At 40.0% G+C, this 23398-nt stretch overlaps 1 protein-coding gene across 1 annotated transcript; it reads right to left on the bottom strand.

Annotated features, from left to right (window-relative positions):
• Nucleotides 1-599: 599 nt before the first annotated feature.
• PPP2CA (protein phosphatase 2 catalytic subunit alpha) lies at nt 600-22677 on the bottom strand. The gene is made up of 7 exons (XM_043465498.1): nt 22249-22677; nt 8451-8660; nt 5120-5293; nt 4513-4602; nt 3845-4006; nt 2288-2406; nt 600-1486 (listed from the first exon to the last, which is right to left on the bottom strand). The coding sequence occupies exons 1-7, from the start codon at nt 22348-22350 to the stop codon at nt 1414-1416; spliced, it is 930 nt and encodes a 309-aa protein (XP_043321433.1). The 5' UTR covers nt 22351-22677; the 3' UTR covers nt 600-1413.
• Between the last annotated feature and the right edge of the window lie 721 nt (nt 22678-23398).

Below are 23398 nucleotides of genomic sequence, written 5' to 3'. Positions count from 1 at the left end.
TTTCAACTTCCTAATACTATTCAAAGGATAAAAGACAGGCTGGGGGGGAACTCATGTGCTTATCACTGCCACTTCATTTCAAATGCCATTTTTATCCTTGGGTGAATATGCATAACACTAAACCATGATCCAGTAATAGTTTTTCATTTGGTTCAGTATCATATAAAGAACTTAAATTAATAGAGGAAAATATTTTAATAGCTATATCTTATCTGAGACAATTTAACTCTAAGGTCATATGACAAGCAATGTACAAGTATTTGTTAAAAACTTACCAATCTGTTAATCGTCAAAATGTCCATGTTACACAGCAATATTTATTACCAGAAACTGCAGTGACTGATATAAGTAGACACATTAGTTTGTTAAACTCTACCTGAAAACATGCTTTCAACAAAGTCTGAACATCTTGTCTCTTGATCCATATGGTTTTACAATCAGGTCTTACTGAAGGAGCACACAGATTTCACTTCCTTTCTTGCAGACATCATGCAGGAAGAAGAATCCACAAAGAGCATTCTGGCAATCTGACAAATTGTACTATCTGGACTATAAGTCCTGAAATTCATTTAAAGAATGTCAAGGAGTTACGAGAGAGATTATGTTGTGGCCTTGATTTTTATTTTTTCCTAGAATTCTACAGATTCTAAAATTTATCAATTGATGTATCTTTTAAATAAACAGCACCAGTCTTGCCCATTGATACAATTAAAATTTGACTTTTTCAGCTCTTAGTTCACAAGTTTATTATGAAAAACACTGCAGTGCTCTTGTGCAGTAACATCATCTTACAGCAGGGAGAAAAAAAACAGTTCCATTCAAAACAACTCACCAGGTTCTGACAGTAACAAAGAACAACATGAGGCTGAGATTTGAGAAGGGAAAATAAAACTGAGTGCAGACAAATCATACAATTAAATTAAACGGTATCCCTGAAAATAAACAAAACGATTTTAAAACTCACAAGTAGAGGGGAGGCCTTGGTACTTATTTTTAAAAATGTTCATTAAGCTCCAATGATTGTTTGCTGCTATTCTTATCTACAGTCATGCTGAGTAAAGCTATAGCTAAATGGAAGTTAAATTGTATTCACGAGGTGTTAATGTTTACATCTTATTATTTGCAGTCTCTCAGAGAAAGCAAAGTAACTACAAATAGCGCTATGCCAGAAACTGGTTTCTTGACCAACAATGTCGCTTCAGCATGCAATGAACTGGTTCATTCTAAAGTGGTCACGGCTGTTGATGACAGGAGGCTTTGTATTTTTATATGGCACATCTTTTTGGTCCGTGTGAAAACAAGTTTTTTTGAATGTTAACTATTCTCTGACACTTGTGGAGTTACTGTTGCTCTTCCCATATCCATTAGGTCAATATATGGTTCATGGCAATACTGTACAAGTTTAAAATTTCATTACAGGAAGTAGTCTGGGGTACGCCGAGTAACATGTGGCTCGCCTCTGCGAGGTGCTGGGTCAAACTGCAAGCTGAAAAACAAAGACATATTTGCTCTAAGACATCAATGTACTGATAATTAAAATCAATATTAGTCTCAGTTTTAGTTCCAGATGTACAACACAGTGGAGAAGGCAATGGCAACCCACTCCAGTACCCTTGCCTGAAAAATCCCAGGGACGGCGGAGCCTGGTGGGCTGCCGTCTATGGGGTCGCACAGAGTCGGACACGACTGAAGCGACTTAGCAGCAGCAGTATAACATATTGTTTTGAAATTTCTATACAGTAATTACAGCAAGTCACCTATGTAAGTCTAACTACCACCTGTCACCAAAGTTATTACTGTATTATTCGACTGTATTCCCCATGCTGCACATTTCATTCTTGTGCACATTTTTACACTTTTTTCCATCCAATGACTTACGTAATAGGACCCTAATTGTAGCCTTATCAGGCATTTTACATGCATTTTCTAGCTGTATGCCTCCTCAAAGAGCCAAGGCAATATCAGCCAGAGGATATGCTTCTATACATTGTGGTTCCTTCTGAGACCATTTGAAAAGATTCTACTAAATAAGTTTTAAAGAGTCTAAGGTACTGTATCTATAATCATTTCATCCTCAGGATTTATTTACTCTACAATAAAAGTATACGTTTAAAAGTTAAGATCCTAATAATTCACATTAAGGTCTAGGTTTCTGTTGATATATTTCAAAGAAAACCTTAAAATCTGTTTGGAATCTGGATTTAGCATAAACTCTTGAACTATTAAACCTCCCATTAAAACTAATATTCAAGTAATGGTAACCAACTACTCAGGTGTGAATACTTACAAAGAGTATTTTAGAGTATCATCAAGTTCCATGATTGCAGCTTGGTTACCACAACGATAACAATAGTTTGGAGCACTGAAAATCGTTACTACATTTCGGTCATGGCACCAGTTATATCCCTACAAGGAAAAGAACAGAAAAACAAAAACAACAACTGTATTTTACTCCTTTATTTACACAACTAAAGGTGACTCCCTTCAAGAAGGAAAACAGATCTGCCCTTTTCCCCAAAAGGTTTTTACAAAAGCACTGCTTTGTTTCTGGATGATCTAACAATTTCCTATACTCTGCACAATGACCCCTCCTCACCCTCTGGCCATGCTGCACAGCTTGTGGGATCTCAGGTCCCCAATCAGGTAATGAGCCCAGGCCACAGCAGCAAAAGCACTGAATCCTAACCACTAGACCACCAGGAACTCCCTACGCAGAACTCAAGAAAGGTCCTAAAAACAACAACAACTAAAAACAAAACCACCAATCTCAAAAGGATAAACTACTTCTCTCATTTCTTACTGCAACAGCCCTAAACACAATACAAGAATGAGTATATGGCCATTCCTTGTACAGGCGGATACACACTCCTGGAGACTAGAACCTCACTGATTCTTTCCTCAATACAGGCATTACCTGAACTGCCCAGACACGAAGGAGAGATGACTCTAGGAACTCCAACCTCAACCCTCCAAAGTTCACCTGAATGTATGAGTAACTTTTAAAGTACTGTTCACAAATTTCTTTCCCTATCTGAAGCAAAGTCAGACTTTATGGATAATCACAGAATTGTGTCAGCATTAATCTAAATTGAATCTTATAAGTATGCTTAATCAATATTTTATGCTATGAATTTAGCCCCTTTCCCTTTAGTTTCTTCTTTTAAATCACCTGTAATCCTACCATCCAAAGGATCACTTAAACATTTTCAGTGTATTTCTTCCCAAACTCTCCTCCATATATATGCATGTTAAATATATGTAATAAAACCGAGATTAAAAAATGTTATATTTCCATCTCCTCCATCTTACTTTCCCAGCCTTAAATCCCTAGCACTGCTCAGTCATTACGAATTATCTCAGAACATTTTAACACTTGGATCAAAAGCCTGAGATTTTACTTAGTTTTATTTTTTGACTATGGGGGTTCCTCGATGCTGCATGGGGGCCTTCCTAGTCGCAGCGGGCTGGGGCCTCTCTGCCGCGGTGTTCAGGCTTCTCGTGGCAGCGGCCTCCCTTGTCCTGGAGCACGGGCTCCAGGCACTCCGGCTTCAGCAGTTGCAGCTGCCATGCTCTGTTAGCTCTGCCATACGTGGGATCTTCCTGGTCCGGGATCCAATTGGTGTTCCTTGCACTGCAAAGCAGATTCTTAACCACTAGATCACCAGGGAAGCCCCAAAAGCTTGGGCTTTTAATTCTAGTGTGTATCCATCGAAAAGGTTCAGGCTATAATGGTACACTCATCAGAAAAATACATGCATATTCTCACTAATACCATATAATTTAAAATTTCCTAAGATCTTAAGTTTATTTAAAAAGCAAGTCAATGTCAAAGAACAAAACGTACCTCCATCACCAGCTGATGAGCTCTAGACACCAACGTGAGGCCATTGGCATGATTAAATGTCTCAGAAATATCCTGCCCAAAGGTGTAACCAGCTCCCCGAGGAGATATACCCCAACCTCCACGGTCATCTGGATCTGACCACAGCAAGTCACACATTGGACCCTAAAATGCAAGTTAAGTTTTAGACTACCTCTTGGAAAACTGGTTAATATGTGATCTCAGCAATTTAATCAGAAGCACCCTACTAAGTCACTTTTTGAATGGTGTTTGCCAGAACCGGTAAAAGGTTTTGCAGATACTCAAATATCTGTGTCAAATAAGTAAGAAACTATTTCCAGATGTCTTTAAGACGCACGGCCTATACCAATGAGTTCTAACAGCATCAAGCCCTAATTAATTAATAGTATAGTTTAGTAATTAAAATAGATGCTCTGAAAATAGTCACCACCTCAGTCCTAAACCTAGTCCCAGAGCTGTCGTGATCTTGGCAGGTTTCTTAATGTTAGCTTCTGAAGAATAGGGTCAACGGGAGTGCTCACGCCACATGGGATGATTTTTGAGAATTAACAAGAAAATACATAAAATGAACTAAGTTACAATTAAGAACAGTTCCTCTTTCTAAAGTTTTCTGAAAAGAAAATAATTTATTATCAAAAAAAGAATAATACCTCATGGGGAACTTCTTGTAGGCGATCAAGTGCTCTGATGTGATCCAGTGTATCTATGGATGGTGAGAGGCCACCATGTAGACAGAAGATCTGAAAAGAACGGTTTCCAACATTACCTTCATTTAAAATAAACATTATAGACTAAGCTGCAAACAGTAGCCCACATCACTCAGCCCCCTTGGTTGTTTCTGTGTTCTGCCAGAACTGGGCTTGTTTCTGCAGGATCTTTCTTTCATCCCACTCTAAACTATGGAATATACTCTTTCTTCCTGATATACCATCCCTATTGCACCCAAATTCCAATCAGATCTTGACTTTACCCTCATCATAAACTATTATTTTCCTTCTCATAGAATTTTCTTGAAATTTCTCTGTGCACTTGTCTACTGGGACCAGAAAACAGTTCATTACATCTCCCCAACATGTCCAGAAACAGCCTAAGAGGATGGATGGGCTGTTATCTTCCACCCTACTCCATGGTTCAGTGCCCCTCACAAAATGAGGGCCCAGAAGGATGTGAGGATGTAAAATAAGTTACTGGCACCTAAATGTTAAAGCAAATGCCTGAAAATAATTAGAAACGTAAGCTTTAAGAAGACTTACATACCTGCCCATCCACCAAGGCAGTGAGAGGAAGATAGTCAAAAAGGTCTGTAAAATACTTCCAAACATTTGCATTTCCATATTTCCTTAAACACTCATCGTAGAAACCATATACTTGTGTGATCTGTCTGCTCTCATGATTTCCTCGAAGAATGGTGATACGTTCACGGTAACGAACCTGAAACAAAAAAATGGAAAACATGAACAGCTGGCTCCTTCAAAAACCAAGTAACAACCCAGCAAACATTCTACAGGAAAATACAGAGTTCCAATTTTGTTGGAAAAAATATCTCACACTCCCACATCACACAAAAGTGAAATCACACCTACAGATATTTATCCCACGGGGTATCTGCCAACCCCATCTCACTACCACCAACTTTATGTCAAGCATAATCATTAGCTGCAAAACTCCATCCATGAGTTTTTTTTTTTTATTAGTTATACAACCATTACAATCCAGTTCTAGAACCTTTCCATTAACCCAAAGATCCCACATGCCTGTTTGTGATCACTTCTGACTCCCTCTTCTCAGCAATTATTAATACTCTCTTGAGATTTGCTTTCTCTAGAAGTTTCATAGAAATGAAACCATGTAAAATGTAAGATTTTTTTAAACCACTTTAACTTAGCAGAGTATCTTTGAGACTCATCTGTATGTTAATTAGTGGTCTGTCTCTTACTGCTGCGCAGCATTCCACTATGACTACTGTTTTGGCTTTTTATTCATCAGCTGGCTGAACATTTGGCCTGTCTGCAGTTTAAGGCTATTATGAATAATGTTTCTATGAACCTACTGCCATGTAAGAAATTTCTGTATGCATATACGCTTTCAATTCTCTTGGGTGGATTCCTATGGTTCTAATATTTTCAACAAATTAACACTTGGTATGACTAGCCTCACCCATGAAAACCACTCTACTGGGTCTGATTTATTTCTGGCTGTGCCACACACGGCCTGTGGGATCTTAGTTCCCCAATCAGGGATTGAACCTGCAACCTCTTTACTGGGAGCACAGAGTCTTACCCACTGGACCATCAGGTAAGTCCCTGGCCCCGATTGTGAATTTTAATTTGCATTTCCCTGATAACTAAGGTTTGAGCATCTTTTCATGTGCTTAATGACCATTCATACACCTTCATGGGTGAAACGTCTATTCAAATATTTTGTCCACTTAAAAATTACTTGTTCTCGTATTGAGTTAGTACAGGTTTTAAAAATATGTATGAATACAAATTTTTTTTTAGTGATATCTCTTGAAGAACAAAAAATCAATTTGATGGAAGTCCAATTTATCAGCATTTTAATGGATTGTGCTTTTGGTAGCATACCTAAATCATCTTTGTCAAACCCAAGGACACAAAAATAATTTTCTCCTATGTTTTATTTTAGAAGTTTCACAGCTTTAGTAATTCAGATTGAGATCTCCGATTAATTTTGACCTATCTGTAGAGTATGAGGTAGTTTAAGTTTGCTTTTTGCACAACTGTTTGAGCATTATGTGCTGAAGTTTCCTTTCCCCTGTATTAAGTCTGCTAGGACTACCATACAGGATACCAGATATTAGAAAGCTTAAGCAACAGAAATTTATTTCCTCACAGTTCTAGAAGCTAGAAGTCCAAGATCAAGGTGTCAGCAGGGCTAGTTTCTTCTGAGGTCTCTCTTCCATGGCTAGAAAATGGCCATCTTCTCCACGTTTCTTATCATCATCGTCCCAGTTTTTGTGCTCTAATCTCCTCTTGTAAGGACACCAGTCATACTGGATTAGGGGTGACCCATATGATCTCATTTTGCCTTAATTACCTCTTCAAAGGCCCCATCTCCAATACAGCTACACTCTGGGTACTGGGAGTTAGGATGCAGCATGAATTTGGGGAAGAGGTGGTAGTGACAAATTCAGTTCATAACACAAACACCATTAAAAAAAATTTATTTATTTATGGCTGCACTGGGTCTTTGTTGTTGCACACACAGGCTTTCTCCAGTTGCAGCGAGCAGCAACTACTCTCTAGGAGCATGGCCTTCTCATTACAGTAGTTTCTCTTGTTGTGGAGAATGGGCTCTAGGGTGCGCGCACTTTAGGAGTTGTGGTTCACAGGCTCTAGAGCACTGACTCAGTACTTGTGGCACACCAGGAAAGCTGTCCTGCAGCACATAGGATCTTCATGGACCTATGCACCACTGGCAAGCAGATTCTTTACCACTGAGCCACCAGGGAAGCCCCAAACGTGAATTCTTAAAAGTTAGTATATTTATTCTTCCTCTGAGCGTTGGGACTCATCCTGGGCTTTAAGTACAGGTTAGCTTGCAAGATTGCTTTCATAGCATCTACAGTCACTGCAGAAACTTTCTATCATTTAATTCCACTCCTTCAATTTACAGATGCAGAACATAATGACCTCTGAAAATGTTTTGCAGCACTTTACATGACTCAGACTAGTTGCTTCATCAACACTTACATTTCTGTCGATTGCTCAAAATTCAGTGTTTGCCAAAACCACATCTCAGTGCTTCTCCAATACTAGAAAATGCTGTCAGTCATCTTCCCATTTTTACGTATTCTTTAATAAAATTATCTACCCAAAAGAAAACTCTAATAATTTAAGCAAAAGGTTATCCTAAAATGTTTTCTACCATTTTGTGTTTCACCTTCAAACCTTTGTATATTTCCCAAAGCTACAACTGGTATAAAAACAGCTGGCTTTCTTTAATTATCATTTCTATTGTACTAGATTATCATGTCATGTCTAACGGCTGCAAACTATTCCACTGAGATAAGCCATAACTTAGATATTCACTTACTGTTATTTATATAAATTCCTTCTCTGAATTAAAGATAATGCTACAATTTACATTTTCATATACATAAAGCTTCTTTCCTCTTAAAACTTCTTCCTCAATACCATTTAGTTACAGGGTTGTTCTGTCAAAGGATATAAACATGCCAATATTGGAAATGTGCTGCTCCATTAGTGAATATGCTTCAAAAATACCTAGAAAGGTAATTATATTACCTGTTCTAACTCCAATTTATTAAATAAAACTTCTATTTAACCAGCCCTCTAGCATTTTTAAATCATCTGACTGAGGCATTCTTTTCCTTAGAAAATAACTTGTTTTTATATTCTGTACCATTCCCTCACACTCAGAATTAAGATAGACACAATTTATTAAGTCCCAAATCTGTATATCTAGATTCCGAAATGTGGAGATTTATTCTAAAATCTAACATGCAGATAGAGAAGACCACAAATCACTGGTGGGGGGGGGGGGAGGACATTCAAGAGGGCTGTCATATCCAGTTCAAAATGCTCAAATATAAAATTGAAATTACCTTAAGAGCTACAAGCAGAGTAACTGTTTCCACTGAATAGTATCCTCTGTCAACATAATCGCCCATAAACAAGTAATTTGTATCTGGTGATTTGCCACCAATTCTAAACAGTTCCATGAGATCATGAAATTGCCCATGCACATCTCCACAGACAGTGACTGGACATCGAACTTCTTGCACATTGGATTCTTTTGTCAGGATTTCTTTAGCCTACAGATGGAGAAAAATAAACCAAGACACTTAGCATTAAACAACATAAACAAAGATATGTTTAGCTATACTTAAGATACAAGCTGCACTTAATACAGCTTTAAAGGGCAGACTCAGCATAAGATGAAAAAGCAGATAATTATGACCCCATTAAAATAAGAGGGCAAGACATGTCTAAAATCTATCCAACAGCTTATCTCATCCCTGATCCTAGGAAAAACATGTATCAAGGTGCACAGTCCCATTCTTCCCATCAGTACCACAAGTTTTAGGCCTATTAGTTGCCATCTAACTAAATGCTAAAGAGATCATTATTAGCAGTCATATGGAGCAAGACACTCAGGTACCTAGTTCCTCAGCTTTAGAGTTGTAACTACAATATACTCTAAGATTTCAGGCTATGTGGAGAGGTTTCTTAGCCCTGCTTTATTTAAAAAAAGATTCTGGGGACAATATTTAAACTTTGGATTTTGTTTTTGTTTTTACCCTCTTCATATTAAAGTACAAACTTACTGTTTTACAACTGTGACTATTCAATATACATGGTTTTTATGCTGCTTTTAGAAAACTAGCATCCTATGCATTTTCCCATGTAACCACAAATTCAAACATTACTTAAAAAAAAGATAGGAAACTCAATTTTTATTTCTTGCTGATTAATTATTATCTTTTTGGCTGTGCTGGGTCTTCCTTGCCGCGCATGGGCTTTCTCTTCATTCCAGTGTGACGGCTTCTCTTGTTGCGGAGCACAGGATTGGCAGTTGGGGCGTGAGGGACCCAGAATGTGTGGGCTCAGTAGTTGTGGCACAGGGGCTTAACTGCCCCTCAGCATGTAGGATCTTCCAGGACCAGGGTCAAACCCATGTCCCCTGCACAGGCAGCATTTTAACCACTGGACAACCAGGGAAGTTCTAAACATTAGTTTTAAGAGTAACATAATAGTCCACTCAATAGAAACTCTTATTCATTTCCAACACACATTTATTAATCACTTGTGTTAGTTTCTCAGTTATGGCCGACTCTTTACAACCCCATGGTCTGTCCATGGAATTTTCTAGACAAGAATACCAGAGAGGGTTGCCATTCCCTTCCTCAGGGGATCTTCCCACTACTGTATGCTAAAAACTGTTGAGTGACTGGGAGATAACCACTCATTTGCTCGACTATGAGTGGTACTTTGTGCCAGACCCCATGCTAGTCCCTGGAGGTACAGTCAGTAAGACCGATCATTCCCAAGCCAGGGTTGGTGAGGGGGATTTGGGGAATTATTACAATTAGCAGATGCAAAAAGAGATGTATTAAAGTCCAAGGAATTAACCAGGAAAGGTTAACATGGTTATAGCGCAGTATGGAGAAACAGAGACAAGGGCAGACTAAGGTGGGGTCAACAAACCACCCGATTTTAGCACTGGTAGTCCTGAGTCCTAGGAAACACCTCAGTTGCATCCAGGCAAACCACGATGACAGATGGTCATCCAGGTAGGAAATAAAGGGGGGGAACAGAGCATGGATATGGACTGAAAACAAGTCTAATTAAAGTAGTAGCAAAACAAAGATCCAACAGACAGAAGATCTGATGAGTGAATTTAGGATTTCAAAGGTAGTGTTATGACTGAGGATACCTGAGGTGGAGTAGAGCTTAAAGGTCACCCACCAGTACTCAGGGACCAAACGACCGACAAGTCTTGCCTGTCTCCTTCCAAAATATATCTCAATCCATATGCTTCTACATATTTTGTCAACATCCTGATCCAAATGACCATCACTTCACCTGGATTGCTGTTAGCCTTCACAACGATCTCCCTGTTTCTAGTCTTCCTCCTCCAATTTATTTTCCATGTAACAATCAAAGTGACAGCTTAAAAATTATCACCAGATTCACTTTATCCACCACTGTCTACACCAGGGGTCCCCCAACCTCTGGGATCTAACGCCTAATGATCTGAGGTGGAGCTGATGTAATGATAATAAAGATGAAGTGCACAATAAATGTAACGTGCTTGGATCATCCCAAAACTAGCCTCCTCTATGGAAAAATAGTCCTTCATGAAACCGGTCCCTGGTGTCAAAAGGTCTGGGACTGCTTGTCCACACAGCACCTCACTAGAACAACACCCCAGATGTAGAAGGCACTTCTTATTTTGAGGGAATCAAGAACTTAAACTGAGATACTGGATAGGTACTGGTGTCTTCAGGGAGAGCCCTGAACGTCTCCCAGGACAATGGCATAAGTACAGGCTTAGAAAATGGTACCCAAGTTGTCTGGATAATGAAGAAACAACAGGTAATAGCTGTAAAGAAAAAAGCCCAAGTATCTAGGTTGAGGACAGAAGCCTGACAAACACGGGGAATTTTATTCTCAAGTAGAAGGCGGCAGAACACATCCACCTGGGAGAGCTACTACAGAAGGTACAAGACTTTCTCAGGGAGAGAACTGTGGCTAACGAGTCACAGCTCACTACATTGTGAGCAGCAACCATGGATGTCAAGCACTGATTTACTTACTGCTGCACTGGGTTGCTGTGCATAGGCTTTCTCCAGTTGTGGTGAGTGGGGGCTGCTCTCCTGATGCAGTGTTGAGGGCATCTCATTGCAGCGGCTTCTCTTGTTGGGAGCATGGGCTTAGTTGCCCTGCAGCATGTACAACTTCCCCGGACCAAGGAACCCACATCCCCTGCAGTGGTAGGGGTATTTTTAACTGCTAGACCACCAGAGAAGTCCCCTACAGACTGGTTTTAAGGCAGTGGGATGCAACCTTAGCAGCACATTAAAAAATCACTTAGAACATCTTTAAAAATATTCAGATGCCCAACTACTACTTCTCCCAATTAAGTCAGAATCTTCGTGGGTGGGATCCAAGCATAAATAAGTCTTCCCTCCCTACTCTATGCTTTCTTGGGTGCAGTCAAGCTTAAGAAGAACTATTTTGAAGTCTCTGAACATTCTGGGGAGACTATTTCAGGACACTTATCAACCACTGACATAGAAATGTTAATTAGTTTGATCTAACATTTTTAAATTTAGAAAAAAATTCCATTTCAAAAAGAGGCCATTTCTTAAGAAATTCATTTACTCTCTCTCTCTACAGTAATTCCAACTTCCCAATTCATTATTACTGAAAAGCAGAATATTCTGTTATTAAATACTCCATTACTATGTCTATTTGGAATACTGGGCCCAATGTTATCAGCACGTAGTACATACATGCGTTCCCAGCCACCAAGGTGCCGCCAAGGTGCATCTGGCTCCTGGCAACCCCATGGTCTCAAGTCTGTCAGGCTCCTCTGCCTATAGGATTTTCAAGACAAGAATACTGGACTGGGGTGCCCTGCTCTCCTCCAGGGGATCTTTCCACCCAGGGACTGAACCTGGGTCTCCTGGATTGCAGGTGGATTCTTTACCACTGAGCCACCTGTGAAGTCCTCAGTACATACTATGAATGAAATGATAGGTTCTACTTAAACCCATGTAAATCTTGCCTTGATGTTACCACACTTATTTCCACCAGAAGTTAAAGTTGTCATTAATGACTGCCTTTTAAAAAATAGTATTTCCTGTGATTTATTACTGTTTCTAAATTGGAGTATAATTGCCTTCCAATGTTGTGTAGTTTCTGCCATAGAGCGAAGTGAATCAGCTCTGTGCTGTGCTTAGTCACTCAGTCACATCGCACTCTCTGTGACCCCGTGGACTGTAGCCGCCAGGCTCCTCTGTCCATGGGGATTCTCCAGACAAGAATACTGGAGTGGGTTGCCATGCCCTTCCTCCAGGGGATCTTCCCAACCCAGGGATCAACCCAGGTCTCCAGCACTGCAGGCGGATTCTTTCCTCTCTGAGGCACCAGGGAATCAACTGTATATAGCATACATAAATCCCCTTCGTCTCACTCCACTCCCCATCCTACCTATCTAGCCATCAGACAGCATGGAGCTGAGCTTGTAGCTGCCTTAAATCCCTTACAATCTACTCAAAATTTCTATTCAAATCATAAAAGAAAAGCCTAAATGCTATTTGTTCCTTTCAGGGCTTTCAATTTAGACAAATCACAATGATAAACATTGTATCTACCTTCAATTTTATTTTTTAGTCTTTATTTAACTTGTTACAATATTGTTTCTATGTTTCAGTTTTTTGTGGTGTTTTTTTTTTTTTTAATTACCTCTATGCATGTGGGAACCCAGCTTTCTGACTAGGATCCAACCCACAGCCCCCTGCACTGGAAAGCAAAGTCTAACCACTGGACAGCTAGGGAATTCCCAACACTAATACATTCTTGTAAAAAAAACTTTAGCAGCAGATAAAACTAAATGTCCCTTCTGACCACTCTCCAGAATTCTACTTTTCTTGGGAAAAATAACCAACCACAGCATTCTGAGGTATATCCTTCTGAAGTCTTATATACAAAATTTTATATACATATTATATTCCCACAGAAACATAATAGCTTTCTTTTCATTTTTAAACTAGAAACAACATTAAGGGAAAAGCAGCCTCCTCAAAGTTCATAATGCATACACATAGAGACCAGGTCGATTTCTCACACTGGAAGTAAAATACTTCCTGAAGGATGAGGATACAAGGAGCGTGTACTGAAATGTATATCCCAGTACCTGCTCCCTTGTATCCGTATGCTGGCATGTTTCCTGAAAGATTTCATGAAGTGGACCTATGAGCATATGCAGCAGTTTGTACTATTTTATGTTGACACTACCAGACCGTCCTCTGAAAAGGAAAGGCCACTGTATAGATAAAGTGAACACTCTTACCCTGGGAAAATCAAAGCTTGCTCCTCCCTTCCCAGCAAATTTTAGACCAGAAAAATTATAATTAAATCCTGAAGAAGTCAGTAATATATATCAGATGCAATCCAGCCAACTATTAAATATATTGTAATAAATATTCAAGCTTATAAAGGATCAGTTAAAACACACTTAAAAAAAAAAATCTCAATTTACCAGCTCTCAGATGATCACTACACCAAAAGATGAAATTCCCAGAACACCATAACAAAAAAGACTGCGGACGTCTCGTTAAAGATTATTCTACAGTCAGGAAAACTAATCATAGAAATGTCTGAGAGAAGCTGTGCTATCACAAGGAGTCAGGCCTATAAATCTGAGAAGCACCTAACAGAAGCCCCCCTCTATGGGTCACCCAAAGAGACCTCTAATGAGTCACCATCTTTAGTGTCCAAGCCTTTACCAACCACCAGTTTCAAAGACAGCTGGCTATACAACTTCAACTCTCTGGTTTAATACTCAAAGTAAATGGCAGAAACAGACTTTCAAGGTAACTTAGTTAACATTAAACATTTAAAAAAATTTTAATAACTACCTTTTCACTCTGATGGTATTCTAACTCCCAAAACTTAAAGCCTCAGGTCATCTGAATTATTCACAGAAGCAAAAGCAACACACCTCCCAAACTTCTATTTCCCCTAAAACATTTCTCAAGGACTTCAAAGTCTCAGCTAATATAATAATTGAAAAAAGAATGAAAAGCAAGTTCGAAAAAATAGTGTAACTAGCACCATATTGATTTATTGGGCCCCTACTGAAATTCAGTCAAATGATAGATTGATATGAATTAATTCAAGGGAAGTATCTTCCCAGAACAAAGTCAAAACTGAAACAAGTTATTCCATTTAATAAGAGCTTATCACAAGTAACTGTGGAAAGTTAAAATTTCTTACATGTCCTAAAATTGTAAAACTTAAAAGATTCACCCAAAGGACAGTCACCTTCAGGAACATTAACTCTCAGCATTCTGAGTTCGGATTCAGAAATCTCATTTTATTCTCAACCTACAAAAAACCATCAGGTAATAAGGTCAATGACCTATAGACTTGTTTTATATTCTTTTTTTTTTTTTTTTTAGACTTGTTTTATATTCTTAGATATGGACTATCCCTAACCACCATAACAATGTGAAATTGCAAACAAATCAGACTGAAAATAGATCAACAAAGCCAAGATTTTTCAAGGAAAGCAAATAAAAGAAGAAAACATGAACAACAGATTCACCAACCATTTATATATATTAATTTCCTTAAGGATATACAATAGTGATATAATTTCTATGTAATTTACACAGCAGAAAAGGCTATGCAACACATTTATGCATTTTAAATAAAAAACAGGCAATGTATTTATGCATTTTATTATTAAATCAAGAAAAACATTTAAAAATACAAAATAATTACAGTGTAAAAATTCTTTGTATAAAATGACTGGAAAACAATAAAATCTAAGAGATTGTTTTATTTCAGTGGTTAACCTGTAAGAATATGGCCTTCTCAATTTTACCATACCAACAAAAGCAATTTTCATTTCTTTGTATTCCCTTCCAGTTTACAAGTGGCCACCATCTCAATTTGTGTCCTAAGGTTCCAAATACTGATCCAGTTTCCTACAGCATGATACTGATCAATGTAAACTGTTGTATAATATGCTCCTGAACAGATCTATACATGTATTATTATTTGAATCATTTTCTTTCAGGAAATTTTCAATTGTGGCATTACAGTATTAACATTTTTTGTTTTCTATGTACTACTGGACCAACTACTGCCCAACGTACTATGCAGTAATAAATGGAAGACCGTACCCATTCTCAGCTATTTCAGATATGAAGTGTTATCTTCTAATTTAACTGACACTTTTCATTTAAGAGTTCAGACTTTTATTTCATGTTTATATAGCATCAGGTATTTCTTCTCCTACACAGTGTGTCCACACAAACTAGATCTTTCTATGAAAAATCTGGTAATTCTAGTGTTCATTAAAACTCTAGTTTAAGTAAATTTTACATTTCATATTTCAATCAGTTGAATACATCTACCAGTATAGCCATAAACACATGAGAAGCAAACAAAAAAGTAATTTTTGAATTTTACTTCTCAGTTTAAGAAAAAGACATCTGAAAACTTTTTTAAGACTCCATGCTTCTACTGCAGGGAAGATCTTACATACTGCTCAGCGTGACCAAAAAAATAAGAAGTAAAAATAAATAAAATGCCTCTAGGGTCAAACAACCATGTTAGGTATCCTGGTTAGGCATGGAAAGATATTTCAAAATATAAAGTAAAAAGCACAATAAGTTTGCAACAATGAAGTTTTTCAATATCCTAAGAGAATTTCATTTTGCTTCATACTGCCTTTATGGTTTAATATAAAAGTTGTTTTTTTTTTTAAAGTTCGTAATAAATATGTGACCAGATTTTTATTTTGGTGTCATACATAAGGTAAGACATATTACTAAGCTCTAGAAGCAAATGAATCTTGAGTTAATTATCTCCAACTACCAAATCTTTCTTCATAAACTTAGTCTTTCATTAATTATACTGATCAGATGCCACTAATATTTTATGAAATATTTCAGTCGTTTTTGATTAAAATTCTGTATTTAAAAGTCCTCTGGAGAAGGGAAAGGCTACCCACTCCAGTATTCTGGCCTGGAGAATTCCGTGGACTGTACAGCCCATGGGGTCACAGAGATTTGGACATGACTGAGCAACTTTCACACTTTGCTTTTTGATTTAGGGTCTAATGGAAAGAAAAAGGTCAGGGATGAGGGGAATCCTAAAATTCTATCAAGAGAATATGTGATGTTTTCCCATCTGTTTCTGTCAAATAACTATCTTACTTCTGACCAAAATGAACATCAAAAAAAAATATTTTAAATTATTTATGACTGCTCACGGGCTTTCTCTAGCTGCCCCAAGCAACTAGAGCAATAACTACTCTTTGTCGGTATGGGCAAGCTTCTAATCACAGTGGCTTCTCTTGTTGGGTAACACAGGCACTAGGGCGCCCAGACTTCAGTAGTTGTGGCATGCGGGCTCAGTAGTTGCCTCACGCATGTGGGATCTTCCCAGACCAGGGACTGAACCTGTGTCCCCTGCACTGGCAAACAGATTCCCAATCTCTGGACCACCAGGGAAGTCCTGACCTTTTCTTTAAAGCAGTATGTCTCACTTGCAACAGGATGGCCCCCATTTCTACCAACAAACATACACACGTGCATGAATTAAACAGTCCCAATTGTTCCTGCATAGGGAAAAAAAATGTTAATCTACTAAACTGAGAAATGTTGCTATATACACAGCTAAAATTTTCACAACAATCCATCTTGAATGAGATTCATCCTCACCGAGTCTGGTCTCTTCTCTCACCTGTGAGAGGTGACTTAGCCTTGAGGACCTTTAAAGTTCTTTTCATCACTAAAAAGGGATTCCCTCATAACTCAGTTGGTAAGAATCCACCTGCAATGAAGGAGACCCCTGTTCGATTCCTGGGTAGGGAAGATTCGCTGGAGAAGGGATAGGCTACCCACTCCAGTATTCTTGGGCTTCCCGTGTGGCTCAGCTGGTAAAGAATCTGCCTGCAATGCAGGAGATCTGGGTTCGGTCCCTAGGTTGGGAAGATCCCCTGAAGAAGTGAAAGGCTACCCATTCCAGTATTCTGGCCTGGAGAATTCCATGGACTGTACAGGCCATGGGATTGCAAAGAGTCAACACGACTGGAGTGACTTTCACTTTCATCACTAAAAAGCTTTTTTATTGGAAGTCAAAGCCCCCCAACAGATAGCAGGCAACATTGCCAGTTTACAGATGATGGGCAGCAGAGAAAGACAATTAACGTGATAGCCACTAGCACAAAAATTCTAAAATCTTCCCTATCTGGAGCTTACAAGTTCAACCTCCTGACTTATCCAAAACCCTGCTACAGAGCAATAACAAATCCCTACAACAACAACAACACTATTTAGACAAACTTATAGTGAAAATAGAACATATAAGGAGAGCATAAAAATTTTTGGTTGAATGTATTCCAAAAACAAATGTACACTGTCCCAGTTAGCAGTATCACTGACACTCCATAACTTGTGTGAACTACACTTTGCATGACTACGTTATCTAATGTTTATCTTTCAGGGGCACTCTAGAAAAAAGGTTCTCAATCTTCTTTCAGGCCTCTCAACAACAGAAAGGTAAAAATTCCCACTGGTGGTAGTAACTAAATGACTAAGGCAGAGGTGGGGACAGGGTGTGCCAGAGTGACTGGTCAGCTGGTCACGTATAGTTTAGAAAATACCCAGATGCAGATATATCTGTCGCTGCTTTGTTCATCCATTCCAAATCACAATACCAATCAATCAACAGGCAACAGTAACTTTGTACTGTGAAAAAATTAAGCAGTCAGTCCTAGAGTGCTCTTTACAGTCCTTTCAGACCTCACTCACCCCAGCCATTTACTGACCACCAGACCTCTCTCCACTTCAGTCTCTTCTACAACTCCTGCTCCAGAAGTTGAAATCCCCTCCATAGTTATACTCTATTTCAGATCTCACTTGTGCAGTGGAGTGCAAATTGAGGTTTTTTCATAAAAGGATGATAATGAGAAATGGGTAAGGAAAAAAAGTGCAAATAAGAGAAACAGCTCTTTAAAAAAAAAAGAGAGAAACAGCTCTAAATATAAAGAAAATAGTAAAAGGAGGGGAGTTGATTCTATGCCACACATTAACTTTTCCTACTTCTTCTCAGCACCCTCAAGAGAGACTCCTCTCCACCATTACATTAATCCAAACCCAATGTCTCCTGGTTTTCCTTAAAGCTCATCTCCTCAAAACTAAATAAATACACTCTACAGGTAACTGACAAACCTGACTTACAATGAAACCTGGAAGAACACCAAACAAGAGTTATCTCAAATGCTCTTCCAGTGCCCATCATTCTCTTTATAGCATGAGTTTCACCTTAGTTCTACTGCCCATATTTGCAGACACAGAACTCTTGATTCTGACAGAGAAACAAAGGTAGAGTTGGGAGAGGGGGGAAATTTGTGTGTCCAAAAAGAACTGTTCACCTTTTTAGTGTTTCCTCATTAAGTCAACTCAAAGACAACTGCACTACTGATTCACGCCTGGAAGATCACAAAATACACCCAGGCAAACAGCCTTGATCAAGGTAGCTATGAGGATAAAAAGAAAGGCATTTTAACAAGCTGTAATGAACAATATAAATGTCGGCTACGCTTTATTAGAATATTTTAGAGCTCATTCTCTGGATCATGATTTACACTATCTTAGAATACACAGAAAATGAACTGGGGTTTTCACCTCACTAATCTTATTTGAGAGGCAAATGCAGCTAGCCACATCCAATATTGAAGAATAATTACTGTTTCCTCCTCCAGGACAGAGTGAGACAACAGTATGTGACATGAATAGGAAGCTTTTAAGCAATCAGAACAAAAATTATACTTTCTTTTACACAACTGAGGAGTCTGCAATTCAGTTTGGCCTCAATTCATCTGCAACCTTCATTATTAACACTACCTTAGAAGAGAGGGAGGCTGTGAATACTAGAACACTGGGCTTAAAGTCTATAAAACTAGGCAATCTCAATTTAGTTGCTGTAGCCAAGTCTCTTAACCTTTCTGAGGTGTGGTTTCTATCTATGAGGATAACTGTTTTATAAGTTTGTTAAGAGAATTGCGTATGTGATAGTATCATGAAAACAGTATTTGTATCATGCTGCCCCCACAACTGCTTGTTCTTGATATTCAAATTACCTTTATGGAAATGAGTCAAACAACCTTTTAAATTAAACACACACATACAGACTCACAAAAATATATTACCCATTTCATATAGAAATTTAACCTTGGTCAAGTATTTTGCAGGTCATCCAACCAGAAGGAAGACTCATACTGCATTTTATTTATAGTGCTTGCACAGCAATAGAAAATAGCATGCCTAGGTAAAGAACTCCTCTGGATACAAACAACATTCTCCACAAGTTTGGTAAGACATGAAAGCACAAAGCCAAAAATCATACCTAAATGAAACCACTGCTGAACAAAACAAGACTGTTTACTAGAGCTAGGCACACAACAACATCCTTGGCTTTGATATAGATCACATCCTGGGGGGAGAAAATCTTAACTAGTTAACATAAAAGTCATATTCACTCTTGCTTATAAAGACACACTTTTCTTCTTATAACCAAAGAAATTAAGTATTAGTTATCTCCACCAAGTATCTCTTCTTTAAAAACAAAAAGGGAAAAAAGAAAAAAACTATACTACTAATCAAAGTTTTCCCCTCAAGGTTTTCAAAATTTGTAGCCTTCAGTAGATGTACTACTGGTCATACAGATATTAATGGTGAAAAGAGAACTTTTTTTCTTTCACTAAAAAGAATTGTACAAAAGATCGTGTACTTTAACTTGTCTTGTGTATCTAAAAAGCTGCCTTCAAATTAATTTAGCTTGAAAGACTAATAGAGCTCTAAGACTTGGAATACTTAACAAGTTAAAAACATTTTGAAAGCTGTGTGGTATCTCCCCAAAAGGATCCAAGACTTAGATATCTAGCTTCAAATATTTTTTCCTTTTTTTCGGCTCTGAGAATTAAAATCTTGATGCAGGGAAAAAAAAAATCTTGATGCAGTAAATGAGCAATGGAGAATTAAGCATAAATTGATTAATCTCACCACATCTAAATTTACAAAGAGGTGGGAAACAATGACCATTCACCAAATAGATCAAGCTTCAGCACCCCACTGTAACTCCAGTATTATCTTCTGTTGTCTCCAACAAGAACACTCTGCCTCTGTGGTCCATCTACAACTGATTTCCAACTAGATTCAGTCTCCTTGAGGATAAGCATGATTATTTTTCATTCTTCTCATAAAAGTAAGCAATCATGGGTATCTAGTAAGTTTTCAATATTTAAACACAGTACTAATTTAAAATAGAACTGTACTCTCTCAGATTAGAAAGAACCTTGGGACATCTGTTTTAATTCTAGCTTATAGACAGGAGGACCAAGTGACGTGGCTGCCTCAAGGTCAGAGACAATTACTTGGTGGCAGAAAGAGGACTAGTGTCCAGGTCTATCGCACAGTTCAGTGGGCTTCTAACTACATCATTGCTCTCTTGCAGTATTTTCTAAGCAAATGACTAGTCACCTAGCCAACTGCTGACTGAAAGTCAGTATACAGAGTAAGAATTCAACCCTAAAAGTCATTAAAATCATCACTTACAGTAGTACCTAAACACTAAGACCTAACATTATACATTAAGTGATCCTTAAAAGTCTATTTCTAAACCTTTAAAACAAACGTCATTCTCATGAATTAAGGATCAAGAAGCAACACAAGACTACACTGTTACTATTAAAATTCAGCTCAGTGAGATGATGCGCCACCTCATCAACTAACAGTTTCTGTCGAAGCTTGGGGATAAACAAATCTGAATTAGACTCACTTAAATTGCAATTACTCACAGAATAGTATCTGAAACAGCCTGTTTTAGGAGCATATACATCAAGCTCCCATTAAACCACAAGTCAGCATAATTGCTGTCTAATAATTACCTTCACTATTCCAGAAAGGCTGACATTCCACAATTCTGTGTAACTAAAATGAGATGCTGCAGGTAATTTTGAAAAGGTTAAGCTGAAGCATTCATGGTGGAGCTCATCATTTTCTCTACTTTAGAAAACTGAATTATAAGACTTAAATCCAACAGGCTACCTGTTTCCCCAACTCCGTGGGAAAAATAAATCGGAATTAGGTAACTTAAAATGCACTTGCTGAAACAGACTACAACATTCCAATTTCAACATCCGTGAGAGAAATTATTTCAACACTAAGCACAATGTCTGGAATACAGAAAAAGCTGAATCGACATATATTATTATTACTATCACTATTTAAAGTCACAAATACACAACATTTCCAGCAAGGAGCTAGGACACAATATTTGCTGCTCTTACAGTTCACGGTGCTCATTTAAAAAATAAATGGCCAAAAAAATGGCTTAGAGAAGGGTTTCACACTACCCAATTTGAGTCAGCATATAAATCATAAACTGACACTTGATTTCCAATCCAAAGTTCCTTATGGAGTATGACTCACCAAATTCTCCATTTCTTCCAACTATGAAAAAGAAGTTACACTCCTCCCTATAACTACCACCTCTAACATTCGTAGGTTAGAGATCCATCTTAAAATTCTTCAAAAACACACCTTAAGTCTCTAGAAGAGACTGCTCGGTGCGTTTAACACAAACCACCCAAAACAGTACTTAAAGCTGTGGGGCCTTTAGGTAGGACCTGGGATCTGGTCTACAAGCTTGCCTTTCGGGGAGCCTATGGACAGCTCTGGACCTGAAAATCAGGCCAGAGAACCAGTAAAAAGCCTCTTACTCACCTCAGAGAAGAGTTCTGGGCCCCATTCCCAAGCCACAGAACCCAAGTTCTCTTACCTAAACCTTCCCCAACTCCGACCCACAGGGTCTCACTCCCCCCAGTCATCTCGCCCCGCGCCAAAGCCGGGAAGCTCTAAAGCCCTGGAGTTGAGTGAACGGCGCCATTTTAGGCGGCCGTGGCAGCGACAACCAATCCCTGCGCGAGAGGCAGGGGGCGCCGGGTCGCCCGGGAGCCGCCTCCGGGCCGCGCCGGGCGCGGGTCCGGGAGGCTCGGGGGGCCGGGGCCTCCGCCATGTTGCACCCTCCCCACGGCGGCCTCCTTCTCAGGAGGGCTCTGCCCGCCGCGGCTCCCCCATCCGAGCTGTAGCTCACCTTCTCGCAGAGGCTCTTAACCTGGGACTCGGACAGCTGCTTGCACTCATTCAGCTGCTCGATCCACTGGTCCAGCTCCTTGGTGAACACCTTCTCGTCCATGATGCCACCCGCCCGAACCGGCTGCCGCTCCGCGCTCCTCCCGCGCCGCCGCCCGCACACGGGCCACACGCACACGCCGCCGCCGGTTCCCGGAGTATTTGTGCGGGTACTGGCGGTTGCTCGGCGCTAGCGCTGGCCCTGTGGCTCGCCCCTCTGTGCTCGGCCACCGGCCGCTGTCCTCCTTCACTCGCTCTAGCCCCGAAGCTCTGCTCTCTGTAATGGCGGCCGCCGGCGTGGTGACGTCACGCCCGGCGTCAGGAGGCGGCAGGGTGCGGAGGGGTAGAAGGGCCGGGACCGGAGCTGCGCAACTGCAGCGCCAGCCACGCTCCGCCACCAGACTCGCGAGGTAGGGCTCGACGCGCAGGCGCAAAGCAGCCTGCTGGTTACTGAGGCACCTTGGCCTTCAGGGCGTGGTCTTCTAGAAGGGAGGGGCCGAGGGAAGGGAAGACCTAGACCGAGCAGGGGCCCGGCTTGCTGCCGGGAAGTAGGCTAATCCCAGAGCACTGAGTCCTGTGCTGCGCGGGCGTGGACGTGGCGCAGGCGCGGTCGGGGTGGGAGGATGGCTCCATGCACCTGGAGACTTTTTCCCTAAGGTGATACCCTTCGGCTTTTCACCTGGCGACTAAAGTCAAATTAAGGAAACTAGAAATGCGACCGCATGGCTCCTGCATGATACAACAGTACTGAAATTGTGTGGAATTCTTGCATCTTGGGAGCAAGAATGGGCGCCGAGTGGTAGCGTGGTTGGAGTAGCCACTTCCTCCTCCGGGCGCGGTCGGCACCTTGTAATTAGGTCACTCGTAGGCGGAGGAGGGTGTACCTGTCGGGGGAAGGCCGCGAGGTGCACCTGATTCCCCCGGCACACACCTGTCCCCAGGCCTAGACGTCTCTTCTGGCCCGATAGCTGGGGCCTCGTAGCGCTCCTGGCTCCTGCACGCGCCGCGAAGCCTCGCCCCTTGTAGCGTCTCTCCCCAGGTGTGCGTCTCTCTCCAACTCCAATTATTCCAGGGAAGGAGACACGCTCCCCCCCAAACTCTACCCCAGGGTG

The sequence above is a fragment of the Cervus canadensis genome, chromosome 4 (assembly GCF_019320065.1).
Source record: "Cervus canadensis isolate Bull #8, Minnesota chromosome 4, ASM1932006v1, whole genome shotgun sequence".
NCBI classification, from domain to species: Eukaryota; Metazoa; Chordata; class Mammalia; order Artiodactyla; family Cervidae; genus Cervus; species Cervus canadensis.
This window is presented reverse-complemented; position numbering and strand designations above follow the sequence as displayed.